Source organism: Nesoenas mayeri (genome assembly GCF_963082525.1).
Source record: "Nesoenas mayeri genome assembly, chromosome: 3".
In the NCBI taxonomy this organism is placed as follows: Eukaryota; Metazoa; Chordata; class Aves; order Columbiformes; family Columbidae; genus Nesoenas; species Nesoenas mayeri.
This window is the reverse complement of record NC_137544.1, coordinates 107,215,721-107,237,968: the sequence shown is the minus strand read 5'-3', so window position 1 is coordinate 107,237,968 and position 22,248 is coordinate 107,215,721. Positions and strand designations below refer to the sequence as shown.

Genomic DNA, 22,248 nt, shown 5'->3' with positions numbered 1-22,248 from the left:
ACTGCAGCCACACTAAAGTCACAAGCACTCATTTGGCCGCTTCCAACAGCAGCACATCAAGACAGCAGGAGCCATAGAGTGGAGTTTCAGTTCCAAGTTAAATTTCTGGCTCTGACAAAAACTCCCTGTGGAACAACAGGCAAGTCACCTTTTCCCAAATCCCCTTCCCTGAAAAACAGGCATCATCCTTGCTTTGTCTGTTCAAGTTACAAAGCAGTCCTAGCTGTGATTATTTTTAGCACACTAGCACAAAACCCAGCTGAGCTGGACTTTGATCTCATCTGAGCCTTCTCATTGGCTTTACAATATAAAAAGTAAACAAAAGGCAAGGCTGAGCCCACACCAGAGCTTGACCACCGGACAGCATTTTGATAGCAGATGAACCACAATTTTCAGAAAACAGTGAGCTGCAGGTCCAAAGCTGGAGCCAGGCAACAATCTGATGGATTAAAACAGATCACCAGCGCCTGTATTCATTCATAGGTGACCAGTGATCTACAAACAGATTTCAAATCCATTTCAGATATTCCACTGTCACTAAGTGATAATGCAGGTGGTTAAAAGCACAAGTTGAAATAACTCATTACTGCTCTCTCAGACATAGCAGCAAGTGCTGGGACAGCAGGAAAGTACTGAAAGCTACATCCAAGAATGGGAACTCTGCAGAGCTCTTTGCTTCACAGCATAAACAAGCAGCTCCTCCCAATCTTTTGGGAGAGACTGCAAGTTCCAGAAACTATTAATACCTACCGAGAAAACCTTCCCAACTCCATATTTTGAGAAATGCACGTATGCTGCTACCAGTAATCATCCCAAGATTAGTCAGACTGCAGCTGAATTTCTGTTCCCAGTCAGGCCAGGGTATTTAGTGGCATTTCTCAGGCCTGTGAAGCCAGTCATAGCTGCAGAACCACTGGGGGAAGCATAGACCCAGCAACAATTAGCATGAAGAGTCCATGCTCACAGCTCTTCCAGGCCTTCTGTATCCCAAAAGCACAGGTACTGTCTTCTGCTTGGTTTACCAGCCTTAGCATCAGCAACGTGTCTTCTTAGAACTATGAGCAATTGCATAAACCAGAGCTAAGCCAACTATTTCTTGAAGTACACTTGACCCTTAATCATTCCCTTCCTATGGCTACAAAACTCTGCTTTATTGCACCACCTGGAATCACAATCTTGTACAACAGGACACATTTATGAGCTTCTTGTATTGAACCAGGTTGATTTCCATCTGCAGTCTTCCAATATCCAGATACTGCCAAATCTGTAAGTACAACCACCACCTGTTTTACCCACCCCACAGATGCTGACACTTCAATATGCCTGACTCTCTGTAAACACCATACCAATGCTGCAGCATTCTGCATACAGCTGTCCTGCTGCTAGTCTCTCCTGGGTTTGCACCATGATCCAGATCCACTGCTCTATGCCCATGTTAACTGTTAGCTCTGCTCCACTGGGAACAGCCAGCCATATACCTGCAGCACCCAATGACTCATTCCTAGCCCACTTTGTCTGCACCATCCCAAGAGTCACCATTGCTTCTCTGCAAGCAGAGTTGTGCTACTGTTGTCCAGAGACACAAATCACCTCCTTACTCTCTAATGCTCAGCAGACAGCTGCATACCTAAGGATTCATGTTCCTATTGGGAGGACAAATAACATCTGCTCATCCCCAAGATGGAAGAGAAAAAAAATAGAATCCAAAATTACTATGTAGCCTGTAACACTACAGATAGTCCAGCAGCTACATGGCACTAGAAATATTCCCCTTTGGAAGGTAGTTTCTCTATGCTTTCTCTCATAACACAAACCACAAGCATGACACCAACATACAAGGGGATGCAGCTCTGCTATCAGCTGTGTTAAAAGAATGTGTCCTTAGTTCCAGCCTGGAGATTTCTACCTGCCGAGCTGCTACTGGGAGAACCCCTAGTCCATTTCAGGCAAAACAGGATGGATTAGCAGAGACCTGCTATTTAAACTCTTGGGGGAACATGGCTGGCAGGGGTTGTGTAGAACTAACCCAAGTACTTGCGCTGCAGGCCAGCAGCACACTTACCTCCAGGCAGTAGCAGTATCTGCCTTCATCAACAACACTAGAGCTGGATGTTTAACAAACCTTAGTAAACTTGACCAAACATTAGTTTTCCCTCTGACCTCATTCAAATAGACAGAAAGGAGACGATGTGAAAAGCCACATACCACAGTTACCATCTCAATGATAAGGCTTGTGCCTGTTCTCCAAAGCCAATTTGCAATCCATAAACGTGAGCAACAAGTTGTACAGGTAAACTGCTTTAGAGACATGATCATGACATATACACTAGAGTCAATCCTTTTTTGGAACATCTATGAAACTCTGCTCTTATTCCACCTCTGAAACAGTCTTTTAAATTATGTCAGCAATATTTCTAAAAACTTATTTTCACATTGATTATAACCTGCTTTATCACACTGACTTGCCTGTGGCAATCTTTGTTCCTCTAAGGCTTTATTCAAGACCCTGCTAAAAGGAAAGTCAACTCCAGTCACACCACATTTATTAAAGAAAGATTTCTGTCCTTCCTTATAAGCAGACTGCTCACATATGCACCCAGTTTCTCCTATAGATCAACACAAGTCCAGCTGCCAGGTAAGAAATTATGGTATGCAGCAGAATTTCCTGTACTTCCTTACAGCACAGTGAGGGTAAATGTTGTGCAATTAGTTACCAGCAGCTGTCCCAGCCTGCCACCCACTGGTGATTAGAAGTTTTAGTCACAAGATATTAACCAAGACTTGGATACTCTTCTTACTCAGATGCTTTCAGACAGGTATGGCTTGCTGACCTATATCCACATACATGAAATGACAGCCAGCCTGTAGAAAGATGAGCCTGGGATTTATAGGCTGAGTTGCATCAGTTAAAAAGGTGTACACCCAGTTTGCCAAAGTTTAAAAAGATTTCTCTTATACAAGACTGGAAATGGCTGTGCTTCCAGAAGCCCTGAAGTTTTAAACAATTCCTTTATGCTAGCAGGAGGTGTAAAGATTGACAAAATATGAAGCACTAACACAGCCTGAAGGAGTTCAAGCCATCTATGAAGTTGGAGGAGTTCCACCTTGGAAGAGTTCAAGCATATCAGTGCTTTTGAAAGGCTTTGTTTCCTTCATGTACAGCATATAGGAAAAAGTTTGAGAGCTACTCAGGCAACAAGACCTGAAGTTGCCACATTGCATGTTAACACCCATTCCAAGAACAACCCTGTTAAGTCAAATATTTAACCCTAGTGCTCCAAATGAAGAGCTCCAGGTGATCAGTAATTTGCCATAGGTCTGTGCCTGAAACCCCAGTTTGCCCTTTTACATCCCACACAAAGTCTTGCCATACAAAAGCAGCTTGTTCTACCAGAGATCTTTATTTGCTGTATTGCTGAAGTGTACAAATACTGAATATAGTTATAGAAATGCAAAATATATTGTAGTAGAAATCTGTCTGGGAAGTAGAATGTTAGGATATTTACTTTATAAAATTACTACACTTTTATAAGTCACTGCCACTTGCAAGTTTTAAATATATCAGGGCTATTAAGAGACAGATTTATGATCCTGCAAGAAAAGGAGTTCTTCTCAGAAAACATTTTCTGCTAGGTGAAGTCAGTCAACAGCAAATTGATTTCTTACATTTTACTCATTTTGAGTTATCAGCCAGCAGGATGTCAGCTACATCCAGACAATTCATACACAATTTGGCTCTCATTTATACCAAGAAAGTCAATGTATCACTATCAACATATTTAAGTACTAGTCAAACAATCTCTGTGACAATATTTATTTTAAGCTAACAAAGTCAAGCCAATAAGTTGCCCCTGGCCATTGAGTGCAATTGATGCTTTTTTCACATTTTCAGAATAAGGCTCCTTAGTTCTTGAATAAGTCAATACAGCTTTGCAGGAGAGAGACATTGTTCTGGAAAGGAAGAGAATTAATTTCAGATCAGTATGACTGATAATTTAAACCGGGCCTTCCACAATGAAGTAGCTTCCAAAATAGCAGGTCTATCCCCAAATTTTGTACCCTGTGACAAAGTTAAAAAGCTTATACTGCAAAGACAAGCATTCAAGTAATAAAGCATCAAAACCAGATCACATGGCCTGCAATCTGCCTCTTCCTGCAGGCCTGCAACCATGACTGCTTGTGGGAAAGAGGGGTAAGAGACAGAACAGTAAGTTTTTAAAGTGGACCAAATCAAACCACATTGTCAAGCCTTTTATGTGTCACATTTGATATTAGCAGTGAAGCAGCTTCCTGTGACAAAGCCCAGCACTCTCAAGGAATGGGAAGTTAAACTTCCCTTCTCCAAAAGAAGCTGAGGATGCACAGTTACCTCTTCCTGAGGCTCCCTGCATTGTTCTCTACACTAAGTTAGCAGACTTGGTAACCTGTGTGCACTTTCCTGGATTAAACTGGCAGTAGATGGTGTGGTCTCCACAGCCTACTTCAAGCATACTCAGTAAAGCTTGGCAGAGGCTGCTACAAAGCCAGTGTCCCCCTTCACTGACAAGCCAACTGAGAAAGGATGATGGCTAGATCACAAGCTGCAGGATGTGCTCTCACACCACTCAATAACATCTGAAGCAGCAGCTGCCTCTAGATGCAGGAGAGGTTGAAACCCACAGATGAGGCTGCCTCATGGGAAGTTAGGCAAGTGGTTGTACACTACCTGCAAAATCAAGACTTCACACCTGCAGCGCAATAGGCCAGTGTCCTAGGAGTGACAAGTAGAAAACAGACTCTCTGCACGGGACAGATAAGACTGTCAGCATTTGTTCTTTGTATGCGCTACACGTACAGCTTTTCACTTCCTTTCCTTCACCTCTTCAGATCTTGAAGAGCCCAGCTGTTCTATTTTACACTTCCTAGTTTTAAAAGGAAACCAGCAAATCCTCCAAGTTACACAGAACTCACTCTCTCAAGCTATGCCTGTTAAACTCCAAAAAGAACACACCTTTGCGTGTTTTATTTCCAGTTCTGCCATTTCAACTAGGTTTTTGCGGAATGCTGCTATTCTCTTCTGTTTGAAGCTCATCAGTTCTGTAGGGAAGAAAGAACAAAGATAAGACAAATAAACAAAGTGTAACATTTCAGTAATGCCCCTTATGTTTCCAGAGTTCCTGTTGTACAGCTCTAGTTACAGCATTTTACTACAAAAAGGTTTGAGTTAGTTTTGCTGTTTCTAGCCAGAAGGTGCATATATCATATGACACTGACATCTTGATGAGGAAAGAGACAGCTTATCTAAGACAGAAAGGTTTTGTAGGAAGACAATTGGAATAAGACAGAAGTAAGACACATAAGCTGAGAACACAGAACATTTAAAAGACAAGAACGTTAAAGGAGTAGTGTATATACCATGAAAGCATGTTTCCTCTGGTTTATGTTGCCCAAAGACATCTACTAAGAACCAATGTTTGAAACTCTGTATGAGGCACTCATCTGTACCAGAACAGAACAAAAGCCTGATTGCACAGTTCTAATTAAGATAATGAGAAGCCTGAGTAGTTACCTTCAGCTGGAGGCTGAGATCAAGAGTACAATCATGAAAGCAAATACTACGGGCTTATAATTAAGGTGAGTCTAGTACTGACATTGCTCTGCTTCAGACATTCATTCTTAAAGATACTTGGCTGCATTTATTTTACAGGCATCTATACTGCCATTGGGATGTCCAGACTATTTGCTTCAGGAGAGTGTTCAAAAGCCTTCAGTAGCTGAAGGTCAAATGGAGATCTGAACTGCATTAAGATCTCCCTTGAGCATAAATACAGGAAATCTTGTTTTACCTTGTTTTGCAGATTCTGAAATCTTTTCAAACTTCTGACAACAATCCTGTTGATATGCCTCAGCCAGCCTGACATCCTTGCTCTTTAGTCTGGCTTTATCTAAAGCTTTGTTTGAGTTTTCATATTCAACAAGAGCCCTTGTACGCCTGTACAGAAGATCCTGAAAGTAGACAGGAATAGTGCAAAGCCTTATGAGGACTGCATCCCAAACTGAGATTACAACTACCTTAACAGCAGGAGATTTCACTTCTTTCAGCACCAGATTCTGCTTCTTCCAACAAGCCATTATAATCTGCTATGCTCTTTACATAGCAACAGGAGCCTTTTGCCAGTGCAGTACCAAGTAATCAGAACAGCCACTTGTCCCTCAGTTGAGGAAGTCTGAGAGCTACTGTAGGGATCACTTCTCTTAAAGTAGCTTTAACTTTCTGTAAGGTGGACCTTTCCACTAAGGAATAATCGCACTTTCTGAATTCCCTCAGTCTACTTCCAGTAAGGGGATATACTATCATTTAACTTGTTAGAGATCTGACAGTTTGACTGAAACACTAACATGTGAAGCAGTACAGGTCTTTGTGCTAATTCCTTTCTAATGTAGCAGCAGTATAGTCTTGATATCTAAACAGCAGTACACCAAACAGGGAGTCTGTAGTCAGTATTCCAGGGTACATGACATTACAGGTGTGACACTAGATGAAGATGCCCATCTGGTTATACCTAGATACCATTTTTCAGCATAGTCACACCCTTGTCAAGTCAAGTATTGATTAGAGAAGAGTTGCTGATAAGGCTTTTGCAGTCATATCCATTTACCAAACCCCTCTTGAAAGTCAACACAAACAGCCCTCACATATTACTACATATTAATGATGAAGTACTTTAGTAATTGGAATTTACTTCAGGATTTGTAATTAGTCATCATTGCTTTTACTGACAAGCCATGAGTACTCAGGCAGGGGAAGGGTTAGAATGCTGCTGCAGACTCAAATTCAGTTCGCTCTAACTTGCTTACAGACATCTAATGAGTTCTTCCTCTCTACATGCCAAAGAAAAATTTGTTGAAGATCTTAAACAGTCCTTCTGTAAGTGGACTGGGCTGCAGATAGCCAACATATAGTTTCTGTATTCTGATGTGGTTTAGGAGTGCCAGGTTTCTTAGGCAAAACAAGAGTCCACCTTCCCATCTTCTTAAAGCACAAAGACGAATATGGGTGAGTCATGATGCCCATAATAAAACTAAGCTTCAAACAGAAAATTGTTCTCACCTTAGCAGCTTCTATATTGAGCATGTAGTACCTCAACAGTTCAGAGAGCTTTAAGTCTTCATCAGATGAAACTCTACTCTCTACTTTCTGCAGAAAAGATCAGATAGTTGGTATATAACAGGAAACAGTAACATCCAGATTCAGATATTCTTTCCCTGCTCCAAAGCTTCTCTTACCCTGAGTTTCTCAAAGAGCTCAGCAACTTTCAACAAGTACCTAAGGGGAAAAAAAAATGGCATAAATAAGTCTTAGATACTTCCTAGTCTGATAAGTTCCAGGATCAACTGACAGGAGACCAAAAAGCTGAAGGCTGGAGTTTATTCTTCCATACAGATCCAGACAATAGCTTAAGAAGAATTCAGGTCTAAGCAAAGACCTGGACAAAAGATGCCAATTCCAGACTAACAGACTAGTATAGTTGGGCAGCTAGACACCATTTAAAGTAACAACACTGATCTCTAGACCAGAAAGATCTTGTGGAGAATTTCCCTGCTGCTAGTCTCCAAGTAGGATGAGACATCTTGTTGTTTATTCAGCTATATACTCTTAATAAGGTCTTGGTAAATTGATAGCAAAAGCTTGGAAAGGTGGAAGAATTCACCTCAGAAAAGGTGACTAGGCTTCCACAGCTTAAACTTCTAGTGTTCTGGAACTGCAAAGGTCCAGAAGAAAATACAGGCCTAGTGTAAGCTGCAGTTGTATTTAACAGCACATTAGAACACAATGCATAACCCCTTTCTCCCATAATCTCTGGGAGTGTGCAACCTGAACAAAAATTGAAGGAGACCTCTGTTTAGAAGGAGATTTGAAGACCAGTACAATTCAGCTCTAGGGCACAACTTGCAAAAGATCAGCTAAGAGTCAGATGCAATTGATAATTTTACATCTGTCATACCAGGAGTATCGGACAAAAGAAAGTTTAAATGCCACCTGCCTGAAATTCAATAAACTCAAAACAGTTATGACTCAATGCCCTGGATTTTACAGAAGGAATTTGATATTCCTAGACTCAGAATACATTTGTAAACAGTTAGAATTGCTTACTTTTTGATAACTGTAGGTTCCTCTAATGCCAGGCTGTTCAAACAAGCTGAAGTATAAATATAGTCATCTGCAACATCTGCAAGAACAAGACAAGATTTTGAGGCTGAAATCAGCAAGACTGCAAGGTCTTTAGAAAGGTCTTTGAAAATATTCACTTTTATGAGATCGTGTCATCTTATCTGCTTTTGCACACGCATCCTTGATTCTGTTGTAGTAGTTCACAAGAAAAGTCTTCTCTTGCTCAAAAAAGTCTTCTACTTCCTAAAAGAGAACATGACTTATTAAGTCAGTTACATTACAGCAGAATACAAGCTCTTCTCAGTTTTGGGAAGGGTCAAAGAAATAACCACAGCCACTTGAGCATTATGCCCATCAGGCTCTACTGAAGAGCAGAGTTCAACAAGACCCTAAGCCAAGGGTTTGACAAACCAAGCTGTTTGGACAGTTTCTTCATGATGAAGTGAATATGGGCTTGACACTGGACTATTCAACACTGCAGGTTATCTGAAGCAACCAGTAAGTTGGTATCAGACGCCTACCAACTGCTGGAATTTTATTTCCCAGGTCTTCTACAACACAGTAGCTAAGCAGTAAGCAGTTTACAAGGTTGCCTCACATCCACAAACATTACATGTACTGAAATGTTTCATGACGTGTTTAGGACAGCAAGTCTATTAGAAAGAGCTACCATGGCAACATGATAGAAAAGCTGGACCAGTTACAGGAGTCTTTGGTATTTGATCTCATCAAGTGCAAGCAGAAACCCGTAAATCATGTTTGTTCACAGCTCCAAAGTAGAAAAAAGCCACAAGCACATTTGCTGAAGGTGCAATACCTTCCTGTCCACCAGCATCGGGTGTTAAAGCAACTCTTGCGCATCCACCAAAAACTTTAAATATACACTTAAATTTTAACAGCCTATAGCTTCAACGTCTTGTTTCTATACAAGTCAAAATTAGTACAGGCTACTCCACACAGTTTGGGACAGCAGTAACAAGGAAGGTTAGCATCAGTAACTGAGCCTCGTGCACATCAAGCCTGAAACAGACATAACTAAGTTCCCTCAAGCAGGAAGCAAGAAAAACAAGATTAGGCTAAGTAAGAGGAAAAACAACTACCTTACCTTGACACCAGAGAAAAGGACTTCATCAGCACTCTTTACCACACTTTTTAAAAAGCCACCAAACATCTCTTTCGTGTTTTTCCTCCGAACACTCAGCTGCAAAAGAGAGCCCAGGAGAGCTTTAAAGTCATACCAGTGGGGAAAGGAGTGACTATTTTGACACTTGCAATGCTGTAACATCATTTATATCTAGCAGACAACAAAGCAAGCCATTTTCCAAGCTCTCTATAATAGCCCTATGAGCTGTACAAAGATGGCCTGTGTAACAAATCTTTTGACTTGAACATGTTCAACTACACTGTGCCTCAGATTTTTTTCATTCCCAGAAACAGCTCAGTTTCTCCTTGCATATCTTGGATCAGCATCCATCACTCAATTAAGTGTAACAAAACAGATGCAGTACTAACTTTAATACACCTCCATTCTTCCTTTTTAGGACCATGCACTACACAGCATAGGTACACCTGAAACATATTTGTTTCTAAGAAATCAAGACATACCAAGCTGGCTTCCTAATCAACTTGACTAGGATTAAAAACCACTGAGATTTATAGCAGAAAAAGGTCTAAAGACCAGGCTTTCATCCTTTAATCACCTCACAGAAGTACTGGCAATATCTGCTTGCTGACACTACACACAGATTTACATAACATTCTGACTGGGCCCAGAGAAGTGACACTCTTACACCTTGCCTCACTTTGAAAGGAGAAAAAAGGTATCTTACATCCTGGTCATACTCCAGAAAAACATGAAAATTGCGATCTTTGCTGAGCACAGGATGAGAAGAAATCCGCTGAAGGAAGATTTCATGTGATGATACAGTCTTCTTGAAGACAGCCAGATATTCACTGAAGGAAAGAACATACTAAGTCTCTTGTACTGCCTTCTTCAATATACAAAGAATAGTTTTAGGTTTATAGAGTACAAATATTCAGCAGCATGCTTCTGAAATAGCTACCTAGTGATCAAGAAACTATTTTCACTCTTTAGCTAGGCAGTTTTCCAGTTTGAGAGAAACTTTCAGCAACACCCCAGCTCCAGGATTTTAAAGATTATGCAGCAAACACCCTTCAGAACTCAAGATTAATTACCACTAAATATGTTTCTCTCCCAGGAGGTTTCTCTAAGTAGAGCTTAAGGCAGTATGCTCATTCCACTTACGCTTCTAGCTCTTGCTTCATTTTGGCAAACTCTTCTTTTGTCATAGACACTTCTCCTTCCCCTAGCTTCTGCATCTTCTCTCTGGGACCATCAAAGTCAGGCTTTGAAGGTGCTGGAGGTATCTAGCCAAGGAATTGGTTAGTGACAGATGCTAGCAAATAGTTTTCCAAAAATCACTTGTAGCCTTCTCTGGAAGGCTATGACTTGCCTGGTCATGGCAAGTGAGCAAGGCTCTGCACCCAGGAATTCTAGGGGCATGTTGATGTCTAGGTCCCTGTTGGTCCCTCCCAGCTCTGTGCTGCCCCTGCCCCAGGAGGAAAATCAATTGAGATGAACAGCCTCTATAATCTACCCTGTAGCCAGCATTCTTCTGTGGCCCACAGGGCCTCCTACAGAATCATCATAGAAAATAAAGACTCTATTTAACAGAGTATTTTGCTGTGTTATCTTCAGACAGATATTAATACCACCATAGAGTCAGGAACTTCCAGAGCACAGAGGTCTTTTTCTGCTGCTCCAAGCAAGCAGAGCCGTACCACTCAAGTTGTTTGGGAATTAAGGCAAAAGGAAGCATAGGGAATACCTGAGTCATGAAACACTAGTATGATTGGTAAAGCAGACTTCACAGTCTTACTAGTATGCACTTTAAATCACCATAGTCTTTCATTTAGAATTGCATTTTTTAGGAAGTACTTACAATGAGTCCTGCATACTCTCCAGTTTCAGTGAGTGTATCATGCAGCCACGCAAAGTCTTCATGCTGCCTTGTAACTGAAAACTCAGGGCTTTGAAAAGCAGGCAATGTAGTCTAGAAGAGAAGATATAGAAGCCCTACTGTTTTGTAAATTAGTGCTTTTAGAAACAGTTCTGTCCATTTCCAAAGGAAGCTATTTTGCCTAGTAAGAGCCTCGCCTACTCCCTTTTAGCTGAGCTGGCATTCATTTGAGAGCCTTACTACCAAGTATACTATTTAAAGAATAGGCACTGTTGTGGAATAGCAATAGGGCAGCTTACTCAGTGAAGTTTTGCAGTAGCTGGTTTCCCCATCCCTACCCCCCAGCCTTCTGGTGTCACACTAGGATTCCTCAGCAAACCAAATCCAGTGTATCAGCTACCTTGTCTCTATTTAGAGAGCATTCAAGTCTTAGGAAATCTGAAGTTTCTGCAGATACACATATACACACACACATACCCCTGCCTTCAGGCCACCTTTAAGTGAAAAATCTCCATCTAGATTTCCTTCACTGTCAAGCCCATCTTCACAGATATATGTATTGCAAATACAGAGATTACTTGCATAACATTTATTAAGACCACTTGCTACTCCACAGTCTTACCTTAGTATGCACAGTGAACTTAACTCTGTCCTTTTCACTTAGGGCATCAGGTATATCAATTTGGAGAGAAGGATCAACATTCAGGTCTACAGATACAGACCTCAGCTGCAAAATAATTCACAGGATGTGTCTTGGTCAAGCATCAAGTAGGTTTAGCGAAGAACCACATTGCACTAAATCTCTTCCTCCAACAGCAGCTCATTATGGACAAGCATGACAGCCTTGACACTACCTCCACATCACTGCAACAAGCCTTCCCTTCCAAACACAGGAAAAGAAAAAGGTTTGTTAGCTTAAAGTCTGAAGAAACAATTGTTAGAGTTCACATCAGAGGTATTGGGAAGTCTTCTCTCAAAAGAAGCATCCTTCTTCCAGTACTTCTCCAGCTTGTTTACTTGAAGCACATTAAGCCAAAGCCTACTATGCCATTTCAAAGATAACAACAACCCTAGTAGTTCTCTCTTTATGACCCTGTGCCTCCACAATACGTGGCAGAACAGTTGATCCTGGAGGGGAAAAAAAAAAAAAGGGCATGAAACCTCTTTCTTTAGGCTTCTATAAAGCTTAAGAACCAACTGTTTGCTAGAAACAGGACCAAACCCCAAGAACACTGCAGCACTAGCACTGCACCTGTTCAATCTTATTTTTAGGATACCTTGCATCCCATTATCCATTGCTGCTAGAATGCACACTTGCTGTTAAAGAAAGCCCCATTAAGCTGGTACAAGAACAAGTGTCAAAGACATCTGAATTTTCCTTTACAAAAAGCTATTTATTGCTTGTAACTGTAAGCCTCTTCCTCTCATAAATCTAGGTCTCAGGCTTTCAAGACAGATCTCTGTATCTGTCAATATTTTAATGCTATTTGTTTCCATTTAGAGCAGTTCAGAAGAGGTTTCTGAGCATGGTATGTGAGGAAATCTTTATTGAACCTGGTATGCTCTGAGGTTTCCTGTAAAGACCAGACTTACCTTCCCAGTGCTTCAGACAGCCTACACCCAGAATACAACTTCAACCAAACTTTTATAGAGCAGTTCTCAGCTGAAGATGCTCTAGGTTACACACCACTAGCATCCTCAAGTTATAGTCCTACTGAAATTCCTTACAAGGACAGTCCTTTCTAACTCAGACTACACAAGGCCTTGATGCTGAGGATGCCACAATGTTCAGGGAAGTGGACAAGCTGCACTCATGAGCAGTAAGAGTGAGCATAACCAACCCATTTCTCCCTCTGGTTTACAATTTGAACTTCCTTAATCAGGTTGTACTTCACTGATCATACTCAATCATTGAAGACAAATGGTTTCAATTCCCTACAGGACCTCGGAAGCAAGCAAAAAAGTTTAGGTGTATCAAGCATGTATTACCAAGATTAATGCATACATCCAGTTCTTACATTAAATAGAATCATGTATTCAGATACCAAGGAATTGACCTTTACAAGCTATTAGTGATCACGAGCTTCAGTCATATGCACCCGAGAAGCATGCAGGAACCTTAATCTATCGTAGTATGGCGGTTCCTGTGCTATGAAAGCCATCTTCTAAAAGGCCCTTCAGTGTTGCAGCCTAACAAATCATCCTTATTTTCTGCATAAGGGAGAAACTGCCAGAGATCAAGGTCACAATGCAGGAAGTTGGCTGAAGACTGACCACCAGAGGCAGGCTGAATCCCTAGGTTATCTTTATAGAGATAATTCTGAATGCCTTCCCAGGAAAGCAAGTGAGAGAACTGGGCCACAACTAGTGTTGTTTCACCACCCTGAAGCATATTAGTGCTCAGATCCCACATGCCCAGAGCTTGCCCCAACTACCTGATAAGAACAACAAGCTTCAGCAGCAAAGCCCACAAGCAAACGGTGCCAGACAGCATCTGAGCAATCCTGTCATATCACAGATAGCTTGAATGCTGCCTTAAGCTGCTATAAAGCTGCAGAAGAGCTGTTGAGAGATCGCACTTTATAAGGGGAAGTTTTGTTTCCAAAAGCTTTTAGAAATTCCGTCCCTCTAGCCTGGGCATCTGTTTATTGCAGACTGGGTAGATGAGAAGTCTCCATGGCTTCCTGCAGAGGACTCAGCTGTCAGGCTGATACACATCTGCATCCATCCAGCCTGCCCTGCCTAGACTCCCACTACCACTGGTGGTCAATGCCAGCATCCATGATCAGGTTCTCAAGCCTAAGCAAGGGATACCCCAGTCACTGTACCCTCATTCTTCTGGTCAGGCTAAAAAGACTTTAACTGCTGCATACTACCTGTTTGCTAAAGTTAGAAGAAGGTACTTTAGCTAAGACATACACCTTTTTAGGCCTTATGACTATGGAAAGACCTTGTATTTGGCACACTGAGCTTCCCATTCTGACTCGTGTAGGACAGAAGGCTGCATACTGCCTTGGCAGCAAGCAAGGACATCAAGCTCACAGAGTATGCCCTGGAATACAGTTCTTAGTAGTCCCAGCACTGCTCACATGCAAATGGATGTCAGAGAGTCCAACAGGGTAGCTGCTTCTCTCCAGATACCTTATGGGACATATTATATCCCTCTACAGGCATGCTACAGCCTACATACAACTTGCTAAGAAGGCACAGACCAAACAGCACAAATGTGCATGTTTTCAAGGTCACTGACACTGGTTTAGGCAGAAGCTGCCCCATCCAAGCACTAGCAGAAGGATAGGTAAATACCACCTCAGACATTAGTTTCACTAGGAGCACAGCTCACTCTCTGCCAGCTGAATGAAAGGCAAGTTGGTCAGTGCTTCCCACCAGCACTGACCAAGCAGCACCAGCAGCCAAAACAGTGAGATGCAGACCCCAGTGTTTTGCATCCTGCTTACTTATCTTTACTGTCCAAATAGGATCAGCAGTGCTAACAATATGAACTGCTGAGTCTGGAAAGTATGATAAGCCAAAGGAAACTGCTTTCTCTCACATAAACTAAGGAAAAGATTACACAAGTCAGCCAGTCCTGAATTTGCAACCTTTTTTGTTAAGTGTTGTGGAGAAAGTAACTCGTGACTCAATGCTGTGTGAACACCCCTCCATGCCTGCACAAAAGGTGGGCAGGTACGAACACAAGATGGTACTGCTCTGTCAGATTAAAGCAGTTCACATGTCACAGGTGTTTCCCCCATGCACTTGTACCATAAACTGCAGAGGCAATGGGGCAAGAACACATAACTGACAGCTTTAACAGTCCCCAGGAATGCTACTGCAGGGGAGCTTATTGCCCCAGCAGGGCCTTATTTATACAGAAACAACTAGGAGTCAGCAGCAGTGCTCAGCTGTGCACTCCAGACCAGTGTGTATCATGCACAGAGCCCAAAGTGTGAGACCAGCCCAGAAACAGGACAAGAGGCAAGAAGACACCTACACACAGTCCTGCCCCTCAGGACTACATGAAGCCACTTGCTGATAAAATATTGCACCTTTCCTAACTAAACACCTGCTGTAAATGTACATGATCCAGCCTATACATAAAGGCCACTCTGCAGGCTCAAACAAGAAGTGTATCACTGAAGACAGCAGAGGATTATCACCTCTAACTTTCAGGATTCTGGTCTTCAATGAAGAACCTGGAGCCATATGAAACCGAGGTTAATAAAACCACTGGTTTGCTCTAGTTCTGTGAAGGTCACTGTGGGCCCCTAACTCTAGGTCAGAGACATTTAGGATTACGCAATCACAGCAGCAAGGCTCAGACTACAAAGAGAGCATTCACACTGCCTGACTTCAGGAGGATGAAGTGCTTTGCTTCCCTACAGAAAGTGCTGGGGCAGCATTTCTCCAATGAACTGGAAGCAAGAAGCGCCCCTCATTATCCCAGTTCTATAAGGCATTAATCACAGAATGGTTGAGGTTGGAAGGGACCTCTGGAGATCATCTAGTCCAACACACCTGCTAAACCAGGTTCACCTAGAGCAGATGATATGTGAATGCATTTGAGCCTGTTTTGAATGTTTCCAGAGAAGGAGACTCCACAACCTCTCTGGGCAGTCTATTCCCATGCTCTGTCACCCTCAAAGCAGCTTCTCCTCATGCTTAGATGGAACCTCCTATGCTTCAGTCTGTGCCCATTACCCCTCATCCTATCATTGGGCACCACTGAAAAGAGTCTGGTCCCATCCCCTTGACATATTTTAACATATAAATAAGATCCCCTCTCAGCCTTCTCCAGCTCTCTCAGTCTTTCTTCATAAGAAAAGTATTCCAGACCTCTAATCATCCTTCACTGGAATCCCCCCAGTAATTCCACACCAACCCTTAATCAATACAAACACCTGCTCCTGCAGCATTAGCAGCTCATCATTAAGGAGCTTTCATTCCACCATCCCTCCTACACCCATCCTACAAGCAGGAATGAGGACCAACTTGCTAATGGTCACATGAAGGCCATGCAGAGCAGAGCAATTAAACTTTCACCTCCAGGCACACAGCCTTCAGCAGGAAATTACTCCTAGCTCTCTGGCCTGCCATGCCTGGCAGCTCCTTTTTATCTGGAGGTATTTCTCTGCTAGGACGTCATTGCTTCCTCCATGCACTCAAGGCAGTGGGCAAGAGAACTCAAGTCTCCCTATTCCAGTTACCAGAAACCAGTCTGTTCCCCAACACCTTCAGGGGGATATAATTCAAACTCAGCAGTTTGTAAGAGATTATTTCTTGCTTGCAGCACATGCCCAAAGAAGTAGAGAGGATGGTGACTCCTGGAGCAGCACCATGGGGAAATAGCTGGGTTGGGCTGCAAACTGAAACACTCACACAAACCTAGCATAGTGCCCCCACTTCCCTTTGTCAGAAACAGCTTGGAGGCTTCTGGTTTGCATTGACTACAGCAATTGCTACAGCTACTCTGATGCCTTCCACTTCTAGGCTTATGCCTCTTCAGTGACTCACATTGGGACCCTCAGGTGTTCTGTTCCCTGTTCACTAAAGATACCTCCCACCACAACTGTCTGACTTGGAAATTAGAGCAAGACATCAAGCAGAGCTCTCCAGAATAACAGACATCATATTGATTAATGCTTCTAAGACTGAAGACTAAACACAAATTATGGTACCAATTAGGACACTATGACAATCACCTTATCTCAAAACCCAAAGAGAAGAGTCAGAGAGCACTACTGTGACCGGTCAGGTAGAGTTTTACCATACTTGCTTAAAGATGTTAAACAAACAAACAACAAGGGAGTTGGATAATTTAATTACAGCCATGTGATAACCATCAGATACCCAGTCTTCAACTTGACAGACACAAGTTTCTGCTCAGGCCTTACACAATGCAAACACATGTCCATGCTTGGAAGCATCCAGTGGGAGGAAATGCCCTCAGCAACTGAAGCTGCTCAGTTCTGCTGAGCAGCCTGAGCTGCTGCTTTTACAATTATGCCCTCTGCAGTTTTAGCATCAGTTCTAGATGACTCAGTGTTACTTCTGCATTCTAACAAAAGAATCTGCCAGTGCAAGCAACTGTGTACAACATCTGATCACTAGCAAAATAAGAATCCGTATTTGCTTTAAAAGTCTGATTAATCCAATGCTTTTCCACATAGCTGGGCTCCCAGAAAGATTGAGGAGCCCTTTCACAAGGGTTTACATGCCACAGCTTTCTGCTTGTTGTCAGCTACCTTTTAAAAAACTTCTCCTCCTACTGATAACCTATCTGCTGTCATTCAAGCAACAGCCACAAACAAGACTTTAGTAACTACATCTGCCATTACCCAGCATTTTGCAGAGTAGGCTTTCTAATTAAACTAGTTTAAGTGCTCTCCAGAGAGCACTAAGAGGTCATGATGTTTTCTCGCAGTTTATACAGAGCCCTCAGTTCCAGAGGGCCTTGTTTCGATACTCAGGAGTTAATCAGCAGCCTCGCAGGGTACCTGGCCAGCAGATATTAGTGGCATTAGTTGCTGGAACTATGTTTCAGCCATATTTGGCTCTCCTCTTAATCAAGATACAAAAAATATGTCTGAAAGTACACTGTGTGCATGCAGCAGTAAAGAGCCAGTACAGACTTGCTGTTAGCTCTCTGACATCCAGCTGAAACAGTCCCAAAGTAGTCCAAGTTACATAGAACCAGGAAAATAAACCAGTATCTTCACACACAGCCTTCATGTTGTTACTTATGCTATAGAAAATGCTTTCTGAAATTTGTGACTTGAGACTGTAGGAAGTTCAGTGATGCAATGGTTTAATTATTCTGCTTAAAACAAAGATAGAGGGAATAACAGCTCTGTTTAGTCACATAGAAATGGCATTCCTCACCAACTGCAGTGCTTGCCAAGTAAGCAGAAGGCAGCCTTTGTAGCCAGAACACCTGTTGCCACTGGCTGTGCACTGAGCTGGCCTGATCTCTTAGCCCTCCTGTCAGAGGGATCTCTGCAGAAGCCAAGTGGTCATGCACCTCCTTACAGAGGGAAGGGGCTATGGGAAGAACACTGTCACCATTCAAGGATTCCATATCCCAAGCAAAAGACTCAAGCACACCTTGCTCCACCCAGCAGTGCACAGGACACTTCCACCCAATCCACTGCTTCCTCAGCTCAGGGGGTCAAACAGCAGCTTTGGAAGTGCAGATCAAATCATTCCAGCTGCGGCAGTCTGCCTGCAGAGCACAGCCTATGGCTAAGTACTTCGAGTCCATATGCCATCTGTAACATGCAGCACACCCAGGTAAAGTAAACTGTGCAACAGAAGCAAAGTTCTAAGCCACAGTCAGCATCTACAAGAATGTTTTCCTGGCCTCCTGCAGCAATACAGCTTCACCATGCTCTCTTTACAACCCATGGATTTAAAATTGTGGCATTAGCCCAAACCACTAGGCCAGCTTCATGGAGGCTGTAAGTCCTTGACAGTACATTATCCCTATTCAGTACCTTTCACCTTCCTAGCAGTTCATCTCCCCACATGCTTTTGGGCCCATCAGCACACAGAAGCAGTCTTCTCACAAAGCATAAGCAAGATCTAGTAGACCCTCAATTCTTTCCAGAACATGCTGAAGTCATCTAGCACCAAGAACCACTGCTCAAGAGTGATAACAGCAAGTCCCAGGCTATGACATGCCATTTTGTCTTCTACTGACTGTTCTGAGAAAGAAGGGCTATGATACTCTCAGTATTTTAATCCAGAACAGTTTGACTAAAGCTTTTAAAATACTATCACACCACTGACATTAAGACGAAGAATAGCAGAGTATTTACACAAGCTTAGCTTGGCAGTCCCACTACTTGTTTCACTTTCTGAAGTGCCTTTTCCTCCCCATGACAGATTACACCATCTTTCCCACTATGCTTCCAGTCACCCTTATTCTACTCTCCCTTCCTCTTCCTACATATCCTGAACCTCTCTTGCTTTGCCACCTCAGGGTCAGTTTTTGGTTTATACTTCACATCCAAGGTTAATATCTAATGAAGTTCCCTTTATAGGCACAGGCTTTATCTACTGGCCACATACCAGCTTCATGTGGCTGTTTCCTTACCCAAACAGGAACAGACAAGATAGGAGTATTTCTATCCTCCTCCCTGCTGCTGGAATCCCAAGACAGCCCTAATACCTGAAACAACCCAGTTAATCTTCGGCTATTTAGTATTAGAGCTTTAAGATACTCCAGCCCTCACCATGGGGATATTTTCCCTTCCCCCAATGTTCTTCTCTGTTAAGTTGGAAAGGGCACATAAACACTCAAAGTTACCAATTCCTGCAAGACAGTTGATATTTTACCTTCCCCTCCACACATCCAGGTCCTGCAAAGCATATAAAGACTTCCACTCAGTGTTCTCAAATGGTAGATACTTTAACACTAATAATCTCACATGCAGCAGAGAAAGGTTAAAGCACCAGCTCATTCACAACTCAAAGCAAATAACCAGAAAACACCTCTTCAAACTTTTGCCATGTCTACTAGATCAAGATTGTTTTAAAATATTTGTAAGCAAGAGAAGTAGATGAAAGGAAGTTTTCTTTAAAAAAAAAAAATATTCAAGGTAGGTGTATTTCTAGCCTTCAAGACAAGTAATATACATCTTGCAAAAGGCTAGAGAAAACACCAACTGAGAAGAGTTAAACACCTTTAATAGCTTAAAACACAAATCGTCTTTCTGCGAGTTAAGCTTAGTCACAATGCAAAACTGCATGCAGATGCAACAGTATGAAAATCAAACAGGCAGGTTACAGACTGTTAAAGGGCTGTCTTACCTTCTATTCAAGGTGTGTGGGGGGTAGTTATTAAACCAGGTACACTAGGTAGGTTACACCAGGTAGCTTGTCCAGTATACAAAAATAATTCCAAGCCCTGACTACATACACACACATTAATTCAAGAAGTTCCTGTCTTAGAATTTAATTTGCATTCGCTCTGAGAAGTCTGGTGTCTTAACATTGGGTAACACCCCATACTCTCTCAAAGCCAAAACCTAAGTCTCCTTGCACTTAAAGCTTCAACACTGCTACAAAGAAAGGAAAACCAAGTCAGCTACTGATGTGACAACTAAAGCAAAGAGGCATCACAGCTGAAGTGACAGCTGACAACCTAATTAACACAGGCCACACAAGCAGGAAGGCTGGTCACACAGAGCAAGGTTGAATGCCTCTAGCAGAAAAGCCGACAACAGTTTCCCAGTAGCACTGAGCCACAGGTCCCGATGAGCAGGTCCAGCTCCTGCAAGGCCCTGCCTGTCAACTTGTTCCCACCTCCAACCAGGTGCTCTGCTCACACCCTGCTCGGTCTTGTGGCAGCTACAGAGCCCCTCCCTTCTCCTCCTTCCCACCCTGTTTTTTCGACCCTTTTTTCCCCTCTTTATCTCTCTCGAGGCGCCTCTTCCTTCAAGGGCAGCTCCCTGTGCTCCCCCTGACCGCCCGCCCTCAGAGAACCTTGCATGCAGGGAGCGCGCAGCACAGAGGCCAAGAAACCCAATAATTAAAATACAAACACTAAAAGGAACACAAATAAAAACCTGCCACTGCCACAGTGCTGCCGGGGGGAGGGAGGGTGGGGAGCTCCGTCACACCCCACGGGACCAGCCCGGGACCGACCGCGGCCCTCAGCCCGGCGGGGCACGGCCGCACCCGCACCGCTCATCAGCCAAACCTGGGTCGCCGTCCTCACCTTGTTCTGCGTGTCCTCCCGGAGCAAATCCATGTCGCCCAAGCACGGCCAACCGCTCACCACCCTCCCCGCCGCCGCCTCATATAGCCCGGGGCGGAGACACCGCCTCACGCCGCCGGGACACACCCCCACCGTCCTGGCGGCCCCCGCGCGGGTCCGCGGCCATCTTGGGTAAGGGCAGAGTGCCGCTTGCCTTCATCCAAGATGGTGGCGCAATGTGTTTCTTTTTCTTGCCTTTTTTTTTTTTTCCCCACTTACTTTTAAAGCTATGGGTTATTGTCGTTAGCGATTTTCAAAGAACACTCACAAAATCGAAAGAAAAGAACAGGCTTCTCTCACCACCGCTCTCTCGGGGTCCAGTGCTGGGAGAGGGTCTAGGGCTGCCGGCGGCGGGAGAACTACAAATCCCAGGAGGCCGCGGGGCGCGCGCGTGCGCAGCGCGCTCGTCGGTGGCAGCCGGAGCGCGCCCGCGCACAAGGGGCAGCGGCCGTGGCGTTGGCGGGAAGCGCGGAGCTGAGGTAACGGCCGCTGCTCGTGACAGGGCCGGGCCGGTGGGAGGCTCGGTGGGCACCTGCAGCGTGGGGAGAGGAGGGCAAGGCAAGGGAAGGCAGACTGGGGCTGCGTGGCCGCTGTTAGCTGCGGTGGTGAAACGGAAAGGCGCTCCCTCGCCTCTAGTCTCTCTACCTGGCTCGGGTCAGCTGAGCGAGAGTGCAGCTGCCCTGGGCCTGCAGTTCTCTCCTGCCCCGCACCCTGGTCGCACGTCCGGGGAGCGTTTGCCCGCTCCTGCCCCTGGTCTGTGACCTGGGGCTCACGACGGGCTGCCCGGAGCGGGTGGGCGTGTCCGCTGGGCAGCGGGGCCGGAGCGACTTATCCCTGAGGGAGTGTCGGGGGAAACCCTGCACAAGCCCTACCCGGGATTTTCGGGCACCTGGTACCTCCGTCTGCTGGAGGGCGCTTGCTGGTCACCGACATCAAGCCAGCGATTTCACCCGTTACTTTGCTGGAAACGCTGACTTCGTGTTACAACCCTATTTCCCACTAATTCCCTTCATAATGCTGAAGCTTGTAGGCTTGTGCTGTAAAGTGAGTTGCTATTTTTTTTTTTTAATCTCATTTTTCTCCCTGTGTTGTTAACTTCCCAAAAGAGGGAGGTGTGTTTTTAACCTGGCTAGGTTCAATGATTTAGCTTAAAACTGTAAAGAACCAAGGAAGAGAGGCTAGCAGCAGGGAATGGGCAAGTGTGCTAAGTCCTAAAATTGATAAACCTTTCAAAACCCTGCATTATTAAGCTGTAACCAGAAAAACAAGAGAAAGGGCTCACTCTGACCAAAAAAACAGGTTGCTGTTGCCTCTCCACATCAAATAGTAATACTTCTTCACAGATAAAAAAGCCT

At 43.8% G+C, this 22,248-nt stretch overlaps 1 protein-coding gene across 1 annotated transcript; it reads right to left on the bottom strand.

The window, feature by feature from the left end:
• Positions 1-3,412: 3,412 nt before the first annotated feature.
• Positions 3,413-21,294, bottom strand: SNX5 (sorting nexin 5). Its single transcript, XM_080341896.1, has 13 exons — positions 20,855-21,294; positions 11,756-11,860; positions 11,116-11,226; positions 10,419-10,540; positions 9,982-10,105; positions 9,258-9,353; positions 8,290-8,395; positions 8,135-8,210; positions 7,267-7,306; positions 7,091-7,177; positions 5,826-5,985; positions 4,991-5,076; positions 3,413-3,951 (listed from the first exon to the last, which is right to left on the bottom strand). The coding sequence occupies exons 1-13, from the start codon at positions 20,885-20,887 to the stop codon at positions 3,904-3,906; spliced, it is 1,194 nt and encodes a 397-aa protein (XP_080198022.1). The 5' UTR covers positions 20,888-21,294; the 3' UTR covers positions 3,413-3,903.
• Positions 21,295-22,248: the final 954 nt, after the last annotated feature.